The sequence below is a fragment of the Corvus brachyrhynchos genome, unplaced genomic scaffold, assembly GCF_000691975.1.
Source record: "Corvus brachyrhynchos isolate BGI_N302 unplaced genomic scaffold, ASM69197v1 scaffold223, whole genome shotgun sequence".
In the NCBI taxonomy this organism is placed as follows: domain Eukaryota; kingdom Metazoa; phylum Chordata; class Aves; order Passeriformes; family Corvidae; genus Corvus; species Corvus brachyrhynchos.
The window spans coordinates 936,867-947,380 of record NW_008237174.1 but is presented as its reverse complement, the minus strand read 5'-3'; the positions used below and the strand labels follow the sequence as shown (position 1 = coordinate 947,380).

Genomic DNA, 10,514 nt, shown 5'->3' with positions numbered 1-10,514 from the left:
TTTTACTTTGAGCTACAAATACATACCCAAAATAAAAAGAATAAAAGTAACTGTCTTTAAGTAACCACCAATTTAATGTCACAGTATGCCCCAGCTTGCCAATCTGCACAAGTATCAAGCCACAGGTGAAATCAATTTACCAGCACCTGTATTGCCCTTTAATGTGGCAAAGGTATGCAGCTGGAACAGTTCAAACCAAATTATAACAGTGAAGGGATGGTGCAGCTCAGAACTCACAGACAGAATGAGCAAAGGGACAGGACCAGAAAAACGTGCCAAAGTGTTAAGTGTCACAAGGAAACCCAGTCTCACTTGTCAAAGTTAGGTCAGAAGCACATTACAAGGACACATGTAATCTGTGGCACCAGTATTTGGAGATACTCTGCATACTAACCAAGCCAAAGAACAATTCCTTCCATCATCTACATATTAGCCCATTAACATCACCTTACATACATGGAAAATACTAAAACACTCATTTCTCTTTTAAATTAATACTTACAGACATGACAGTCTGAAAAGCATAATTGTTGTCCATTTCTTGTGCCACATAATTGTATGTCCTAAGGAGGGCAACACCAGGATCCTGAAGTCCATCAACATCCTCTGAGTCATTAACTACAAAGACCAGTCCTATCCTGCAATCACACAAATTCTCAGGTTATCAATCTATTACACTAATGAAGAATTGACTCTTCATACAACTGCTGGCTATGATCATCATCTTAGACACAGGCTTTTACTAGAATAGCCTGGGAACACGTTGAGCAGAGCGGCCAGGAATCAAATTTAGGACATATAATCTGTAACAAGTCCATCAGAATCTTGCTTTTCACCCTTCTCTCATCCAAAGCTTTAAATTTCTTTTGGACTGTTACAGAAACTGAACTCTGTTTTGCTAGTAGAGAAAGTTATATTCAAAAAATATACACATCCTTCGAATACAAGGCATGTAACATTTCTGCTGTGTCCTAGAAATGAAAATTTTACAACTGCAGAAGTCACATGAATAAAACTGATGTAAAAAACCCCAAACATTAAAACACAGCAATTACCTCAGCGGGATGTGGTTACCAAAGAACATTTCTGCCACATTCAGTAGTTCTGCTGTGGTCTCATGAGTAGGATCTACTATCAGCACCTGTACACAAATAGCAAGTGAGAAGTTTCCATTCCCTTAAGAATTCAAGAAGGGGTTTTGATCAAAGATCACTTTATTTATGTCTCAGTGCAGAATTAGCATCAGGCCTACTTTATATGCTGCCAGGGAGATGAGACTCATTACATAAAAAGCTTCTTCCAAAGTGTCTAAGTCCATGATCTACAGTGCCCAGTCTAAGCAACTCCTTTAACCAGAGGAGACAGGACTCCTTACATGATACCTTTACCTCAGTATAGCCTGGCACTGGCTCCTGCCTCTGCCTGCACACAGATCCACCCACTCCCACATGCCTGGGAGACAGGCATTTGTCAGAACTGAGCAACACTTGCTCTGCTCAGTGTCCTGGAGAGCCAGTGTTGCCAAGATGTTCTCTGCTGTCCCAACCCAGACAGAACTGGGCCGTTCAGACTGCATGTAGGCCCCTTCATTCATGCAACTGTTGTCTTATAATTTAAAAATCTCTGTTAAAAGTATTGCATTCCAGAGAAAAAGGTAACACATCAATGCTCCCACAGGTTCAGATGGTTCAAGTCCCTATTTTCCCCTAATCAGAGTTCTTTTTTTTCCATAAGGCCACTTTGCCACATGATAAGGGTTACAGTGCACAATTTGCAAACTCTTCATCAGATCTAAGTTTAAGTAATTTACCTACAGACTAAAAGGACACCTAGAACTAAGCTGTTGAGCATTTATTCAACTCTTGGTGCATGAATGCTTTCTAACTGAAACAACTGTAGTTGATCTTACCTCTGCTAAGAAGACAACAGTTAACAAATTTGACAGATTTCAGTAACCAACTTCAGGTATTATGACAAAGTTGCAACACACCAAATTGTTATTTATCAGATGATAATTTTGTCCATTGACAAAACAACTGCTGGCATCTAATAGAAGCCAGAGAATCATGCTCAGTAATCTCTGAATCTCAGCCATAACTTACTAATATGAGGAGAACAAAACCTGTTAGAAAAGCATCCTCTCTCTCAAGCTATTTAAGTGACAGGGAATCCAGTGTGTATGTGAGGTAAGCTGCAAAAGCTGATGTTCCTGCTCTTGAGAAAACAAAATGCACATTTCATCTAGTCAGATTATTACTTACAAAATTATGGAAGTTTTTTCTAATTTGTCTGATCACACCAGGAAATGTGGGACGCAGCAGTTCTTGCACACTGGAGGGCCAGGAATTATACCGACTATCAACTTCAAGATTGTTGATCCACTAAGAAAAAGTAAAGGCATTTAAGTGATTGACAATCCTCCTGCTCTGGTCTGAGACAAAAATATTTCCCAATCAGACACTATATTGAGAACTGTATAATTAAGAAACAATTTCATACTCACTAAAATTGCAGGACTTCTGATGTCCACAGCATAGTCAGAATCTGAAGGCTGGATATTCAACTTGAGAACATTGTGTAAGGAAAGCCCCTCAATCCCTAAGCTGTGCAGGCCCTCCATAACACGGGCTTCATTGCGAAGCACATCGATCAAGCTGCAAGGAAAAGCAAACTGGGGTTAAATTTTAATGCCACAGCAAATAACTTGTTCTTACCCTAAGGGTTAACAGATGAAAGGTACAAACAAGTCTGTCATGTCCGGGCATCAGTTCTTATTTATCATCTGTTTCTTATTGTCATAAGAAACTTGAGATAACTTAAATCTATTCAATTAATATTTCTAGGGAAAACTACTTTAAATCAGGATAACTAATCCATTTTTTATATCTATCTATCTATATATATAGATATATATGTGTGTGTGTGTGTGTGTGTGTGTGTAATTTCAATTCTGTATTATTGAAACACATCTTGACAAAGATACAGGGTGGTTCCCAGATGAAAAATTTACAGTGGTTTATCCTTTGAGAATCAGTCTGCTGTCTTCAGAATAAATCTGGATGCTGACAGTCTGAGAGACCAAAATCTTGCTAGTCACAGCACAGGTCAAAAGAACAGCACAAAGGTGACTTCCCATTCCAATCTTCAAGGGTATTCCACTTTCCACATTAGATTTTTTTGTTGGAAATGCACTTGAATAGGACAAGGAACCATGATTTGCTTTTTACAGTACTTACCAATCAAACCTAGTCTAGATTATGAAGCAGGTTCAAAACTGCCTAAATAACTTTATCATTCATGCACAAACAGGATGCAAGTTTCTAAACAGGATACAATTATTGTGAAAAACAAAACATTCGTACCTAAATATGTCCTGAGTGTCTAAATCAATAAGTAGTCCATTGATGAACAGGGCAGAATCTCCTGGTTGCAATCCTAATGTTCCTTTGAAATACTAAAAAGAAGCAGGAAGCCATTAGAAGAGTGCTCTGCACAGAAAATACTATTAAAGAGTTTAACGTGTTTTTTTCCAACACATCTAGTCTTGCAGTACCAGTTACAAAGTTCTATTTAGAGGCATGATGAACAGTGAAGGAGAAACATTGTACTTGGATATTTTACAAAACTACCATCATGAAGACTGTGAGCAAAGCAAACAGAGGATTACAAAAGTACCACTTGAAGTACCAAGAACAGGAAAGTAGCTTCTAATCAGAAAAAAATCTACATTTTTGTATTAAATAGGCTCCCAAAGAAAAGCTGACTGTTAAATTGTATCTTTCTGTGGATAACTACATAGTAAACTCATAATAGTAGCAGTGAACTTAACTAGCATATAACACCCACACGAAGTGAGGAGTGCAAAGAACAGCTCTGAAGGGCAGGGTTAGATATAGCCTGGTCTGGATCTAGTGGCCCAGGTATTCTCTGAATAAAAATCAATCCACAAAATCATGGGTTTACTTGTGGGCCAGAGTCTGATCTAACACATAACAGAAAGGCCACCAGGTAGCTTTAGCTTGGACTTCCATCCTATACTTTGTCCCTTCCAGAACCACATGGGACAAGGGTGTCAAACCCCATCCTTTCTCTTCTGATTTTAGCACTACTGAACAGCAAGGCATTTCTCTCTCAGAACAGGAGTCTCAGGGGACTTGTAAGTAGCTCTGCATTTACTACTAGACTCACCAAATATCACTGATTAGATGTCTAAACAATACATGTGTACTTAACATACAGGGTCTTTTTTCTAACAATACCAAATGAGACTGAAATGTGTGAATAGAGCAATGTAGCTCATATAGCAAACCCTGCTGTTTGACTTTTTTTCATTACTATCTTAAAATTTTTGTTTTGCACTCCATCCAGACCACACTACCTGGCATATTTTAATTGCACAAAGTTCTGTACAAAAGCCTGTACAAAATTCCCAAGTGGTTGTTGGTTTTTTCAGTGCTCTGCTAATGCCAAGTACAGAACTGAGCTGTCTGAAACACTTCTGCAAATACAGAGCCTACTCAGTGACCTCCAGAGGCCTCTCATGACCTGGGAGGGGGGGGGTTTAAGATGCTGTTTCAAAGCACATCTAGACTTAGCTTGTAAATTCTATCCCTTCACTAGTTTCACTCTCAAAGCACCGACACTGGAACCATTTCCTCCACACAGTATGGATCATTCTAAAGCCACAGCAGGTTTTGAATTTATTCTGTGACTTCCTGATCCTGATCACTGATACATACAGATATCTAAACATCATGTCAAATTGGATAATGAGAAATAATTTTCTTCTGCATCCTTAAAACTGTACCAAGATTTTTAATATAGCTGCTTTTCAAGCAATAAATTTCTAACAAGAGAAGTATTTTCATATTTGAGCAAAGAAGCTTAGTTATGTTCCACATCCATGTTTGAAAATCCACCACTTCTTCACTTCCCAGATGCATACTATAAAGTTGTGTGTGAAAACACTGGGTCATATTCTTGAGCAACATGTAAACATAAGTGCAAAGGCACTGTGTTACTTTCTGGGCACATTACCTTTTGGTTCTCTTCAATTTCTGCTCTGAGTTCCGAAGAAACAACTGTTTTTGTTATGGCCCTACAAAAATAAAAACATCATGCTATGAATCATCTTCCTGTTTATCTGCTGGACAGATATCTACTTATCCTACCTTTTGTACCTTACATATTAAGAAAATCTTCTAGTGTAAAGAGATGCAGCAAGAAGCAGTTGCACTTGGTGATACCATTAAATAGTAGGATGCAGCATTTTTCTTACACTGTATAATCCAGCAGCACAAAAATGTTAACCACATGCCAATGCCCAGTGTCTAATTTCACATTACCCATAATATAAGTGTGCAGCTGACAAAAATGTAAAGATGGAGGCTGTCAACAGAAAATAGGGGATTTCACTCCTCGTGGTGGGCTCCCATTCCTTTCCTTACTTTGAATCTAGTGATTGCATCATCACAGAGTGGGCAAGTACAGCCCATAGATCAGACTGAAAACACAGTAAGATGCAATGCCTGCCTTAAGAAGCTCTAAACAGCACCTTAACATCAGGTAATGGGAAATAAGACCAGAAATGAGATTCTTTTTACTCTCATCTCAGGTGTATCTCCACCTACTCAAAAAGGAGGAGTTTCTATGATATTATCTTCACAATCCGGGCAATGGAATTTATCAAGAGAAATATATCTCTAGACTGGCTGGCCATGCCAGATCATTACTGAATTTTTTGAGACTGATTTGAATATGTTAAAGACAGTCACTGACAAAGTGCAAAAACCAGTGGAATTGCACATCAGCCTCTGACATGAGAATGACTGGGCTGTCTGGCAAAGTGGAGCCCAGAAGAAGAGTGGGACCCTGTGAATAAATAAATGTTAAGGCCACCAAACAGAAAACCCAGCCAATAAACTCTTGATGACTTCATGTAACAGGTTTAGACTCATTTCACAATAAAACAGCATGGGCAGTTCTGGCAAATTTTCTACCAGTCCACATCAGCTGCCATCCAAGAAAAACACCATGAAATCCTCTTTGTAACCGTAGGCTGAAGAACTTCCCAGCATAAACATTCCCCAGTGTTTGCTTCCAGCTAAATGAAAGTCAGAATTAACCCAACCAATGCTGCTTGTCTCAGGTCCTGCTCAGGAAAAGGAGAGTAATAAAACTTTCTAGGAGTCAAAATTAAAGTTACCTGGCCTTTGTAGGAAAGTTCTGACTAAGATCTTTCATGACCATCAGAGCATCCACAGGAGGAGCAGTCAAAATGCGAGCAGCAGTTTGAAAACTCAAATCTTAGAAGTGAAAAAACAGAAGTCAAGAAGTCAAAACTGAAAACAAGGCAATGCAGAGACATCTTAACTTTAGCTTTCAACTTTTTTGCCTGTTGCCTAAGAAAATTCACTTTCTATCTGCACCTATAGATACTTCTTCTAAACTCATCCTCTTCGTATTCAGCTTCTGTGTGTTGCCTTGAAGTAAGCAACCCTTTCCAACTGAACCAGTGTATGCTGCCTACAGGTTGCTTCAGTGAGTCCAGACCAGCACTCTTTTTTCTCTGGCTGAGGTGGGAGGATCTGCCCTTCCACTGGATATAGGTAGATTCTACATTCAGCCTTTAGAATTACTCTTTTTGAGAGGATGAAAAGCCTTTTCACAGGCCTTTACAGATGTTTTCCAGGGAATGAGGCCAGATTGGCATGTAATTGATTTTGAAATACAGTTTTCCTCGGTCTTGAGAAATCTCAATATTTCACATCAAAAATGTGCTCACAGAAAGAAACTTTACATTCCTTCCTTTTCTGCATTCAGCAGACCATACAAGCAGTCAGTTTAAGAGCAAGTAGCTTACTGTACTTCACAATATAGAAAACAATCCTCATGTCAGAAGTCCTGTGAAACAATCCTAAAAGCTATTTCAACAGGACTCCACAAAAAAAGGCACTATAGAAACACAAGCCTTTTCCAAGTGAAACTGAATGCAGGAATTTACAGTCAAACTCTGTCAACTGTACACAACCACTAACAACCTTGATTGTGTAGAACACCAGAAAACATAATTTACACTGAGTTTTTGTAGACCATAACTGAAAGCCTTTATCCAGATTACCTTGTAGCTGCCATACTTTCAAAGGTGCCATTTCATTGGTACTTTCCACGAGGTGTTTTCTGAGCTCTTTCAGCTCTTCTGACAAATCAGGATACAGCTGCCTAAAAGGATACAAGGATCAAACAACTTCTGTGGTTTCCTATAAGAAAGTCTGCTGCTAATTTAAAAGAAACTACCACATTAAAAAGGTAGGCTGCTAACACATACAGCAAACTCAGACATGTAAAAAATAATAACAAAGCAGAACACTGGCATTTCTGCAAAAGGTTTTTTGATATGACAAAGTCCAGCTGAGCTTTACCTTAGTTTTCCAAAGAGAAATCCTTGCACTTCATCAATAGGGTCATTTTCATCTATGACTGTAGCATTCACATCTGTGCCTGTGAACACACAGAGAACACCACTAGCACCAAGCTAGTCACAAAGAGAAAAGCAGGAAAACCTGGGTTTTGTATGTGAATGTGCACACACAAAGAAAAAGTATACACACAGATTACACCATCAAAATAGTTTTGGCAGATGCATGGGAGTTTGTAGAACAGAGATCAGAGCTCTATAAAAGCAGCAAAGGCAAAAAAAACCGTGCAGAATTCTATGTTCTGTCTTCCCAAAAAAAAAACCTCAGGAACAGGGAACACATTCTGCTCTGAGGATGGCTCAGTTAAAGCAAATTAAAGTAGAGAAACTGCTTTACACCTGCAGAGAAGCTGGCTATCTGGTAAAAAATCAGCTGCATTAGTGGTGCTATTACTAAGATCTAGTCCAGGGCCATGACTCCAGCATTTCACAAGGACAAAAGACAAGTGCCATGGCAAAGATATGCTTCATCAGGAATATGCTCCCAGAGGGGATTTCAGAGCTCAGGAAAGAAAAATATCTGCAATTCAGACATCCACAGCAAAACAAATATAAAATTACCTTGGCAAAATTAAAATGTTCACATTAAAATACTTAAAATAATAATTCACCTTTCACCTGGGTATCATCCTTGGCCTTATATTCTGTACTTTTAATAGCCAGTTCTACGCCATAGCCAGAGAGGTAAACCTTTTCTTTGCTGGGATTCTGTAAGGAAAAGCCAACAGTGTGATATTGCCATCTTTGTTTTGATCCACAGATTAAAAGCTGCCACTTCCCAAAGCTAAGAAATCTCAGTCTGGTATTTCAGACACAACTAGTAATAAGAAACAAACACAGTGAGTGACTCTGCAGTAACATACTCTAATAAAATTATTTCCTACTGTATTTCAACACACTTCTTGAAGTTCAGCAAGCAGGAATTATCTCTATGAACCAAAATACCATCAAAATCCACAAAGTAAAGAGGAACACAAAACAATGTTTTCAGGATTCAGTGTGTGAGCAAGGCAGAGGGAGACAGACTCCTATCATCAAATCACATAGAGGGTGGAAAGGAACTTCAGCTGTGAAGTTCAAAAATGACACATTCACTGAAGAGTTACCACAGAGAATGACAAGAAATAAAATAATGACAAAAGACAGGTGCATAATTACTTCTGCCTTTAATGAGAGGAACATGATCACTTTCTAAAAGTATTCTGAAGCATATAGGGGTCACATAACAGTACCAAGATCTAAAGTGTAATACACTGAATTTTGAATGTAAGTACTCCTCCCAACACTGATAAACAACTACTTCCTCTTATAAAAGGAAAGTGCTGTAGGCAATGTATGACTGTATTTTATTGAAAGTACAGTATTAGAAGTGAACCAGCTGATGCCCCTTTTTTTTTTTTTTTTTGCCCCACATTCAAGCCTGACTGCTACACTGCAGGTTTTGGCAATAGTTAGTAATATTCAGGTAACAAATCAAAGAACTCCAATTTTTCATAGCTTTTGAAATGTAGTTTTAAATACTAATCCAGTGGCCATGGACAATTTTGTGGAGGAAGATGGAAACCAGGATAAATTGCACTAGGAATGGTAAGTGGTTCTGTAAAAAAATTGCTACAGAAACATTGCCTTTAATTTGAAAATGGTACCTTAATCCTTGCTTTTTATATCAAGTAACTAAAGTAACTAAGTGGCCTGACTGTGAAAGATCTATTTCCTATGATCTAATATGGGTAGAGAAACACTTTTTTTTTTTACATTAAAGTCTCTAATTAATCTGAAATTTAAGTCTGGATTTGTGAAATCAAACAATCTTATTTAAACAATCAGGAGATTTAAAATATTCTGTATTACTCAGCTACATGCAACAAAAAAGCAAAACTCTGAGTATTCCAAGTAAATGAACAATGACAGCAGGCAAATGTCAATTTAAAGGGAACAAAGCTGGGTCCGTTTTCTCTTTGAAAACCAAGGCCAGTTACTCTGTTTCAAATACCTCTGTTACAATGCCCAAATATACTTACAGCAATGTAGTGTCTGAGGACATAAGTGATTTCTCCTGCCTCAGCCTTTGAAACAAGGCTCCTGTGGTTTCTGTAGAACTCCTCTGAGCCAATCTCAGCATAAAGTATGACCACAGGACTTTCAGGGTTTGATGCTGGGTACTTGTGGTCCCCCTTGAACAGAAATGGCTTTGGCCTAAGAGGAGACAGTGAAGAATGGCACAGTGTGACTCACAGCATCTCCTCACTCCATGCATGATGCACATTTCTTCCCCTGTTTAATCACTGCTCCTTTTTCACTGAATACATACGTCAAGCCATGCCCACAAATTATATCAAGGCTGGCAGCACTTGATGCACGCTGACAAAAGCTTTGTGCAAAATGAACACATGAAAAGGAAACAAGTGACTAAGAGCTATTTTGAATCTAATATGATCCTAATTTGAAAAATGAACACCTTCCCTTAAATTTCCAAGTAACTTTCTCTCCCCACGGAGAGAAATTCTGTATATATATATACAGAATTCATAAATTCTGTATGAAAAATTTAAAAGGCTGACAGAACAGATGTGCCAATTCATTTGAACCTGGTCCTTGGCTTAGTATACAAACAAGAAGGTGAATGAGAAGCCTATTTTCAGCTACTTTGTTTACATTTTGTCTAAAGTGCAATGAAATACTTAAAATATCCCATGTGAGCTATAGATGCCATATGTCTGCACACTGACAAAAAACTCCTTATGCTTAAAAGAACTAAATTACCAAGACTACAAAAAAATCAGATTGAATATAAAAATGTTTTCATATTATGAAAACAAACTGAAATGTAAGGATTTGGGTTGGTTTTATTGGGTTTTTTTTAATAAGTATTGTATTTTATACCTTCTTTTTGTTATTAGCAGTTACAATCAAGTTCTGTTCTTGTAGAGAAATCTGAATTTTAAATATATTGTAATGGTTTTCTTTGTCAATGCTGAGAAAACTACACAGAGAAAAAAATACTGTTCATGCTTTCAGCCACTCATAAAAATTTGTT

General features: G+C 38.0%; 1 protein-coding gene across 2 annotated transcripts in view; it reads right to left on the bottom strand.

The window, feature by feature from the left end:
* UGGT1 (UDP-glucose glycoprotein glucosyltransferase 1) overlaps positions 1-10,514 on the bottom strand; it is a 41,666-nt gene that overhangs the window by 24,903 nt on the left and 6,249 nt on the right. For both annotated transcript variants that reach the window (XM_008629538.2, XM_017728787.1), the window contains exons 6-16: positions 9,499-9,673; positions 8,089-8,185; positions 7,422-7,500; positions 7,121-7,221; positions 6,206-6,305; positions 5,038-5,098; positions 3,363-3,454; positions 2,504-2,654; positions 2,262-2,381; positions 1,056-1,141; positions 503-638 (exon numbers count right to left, since the gene is read on the bottom strand). In XM_008629538.2, the coding sequence (XP_008627760.1) occupies positions 503-638; positions 1,056-1,141; positions 2,262-2,381; positions 2,504-2,654; positions 3,363-3,454; positions 5,038-5,098; positions 6,206-6,305; positions 7,121-7,221; positions 7,422-7,500; positions 8,089-8,185; positions 9,499-9,673 (1,198 nt within the window). The remainder of the gene's footprint in view (positions 1-502; positions 639-1,055; positions 1,142-2,261; positions 2,382-2,503; positions 2,655-3,362; positions 3,455-5,037; positions 5,099-6,205; positions 6,306-7,120; positions 7,222-7,421; positions 7,501-8,088; positions 8,186-9,498; positions 9,674-10,514) is intronic.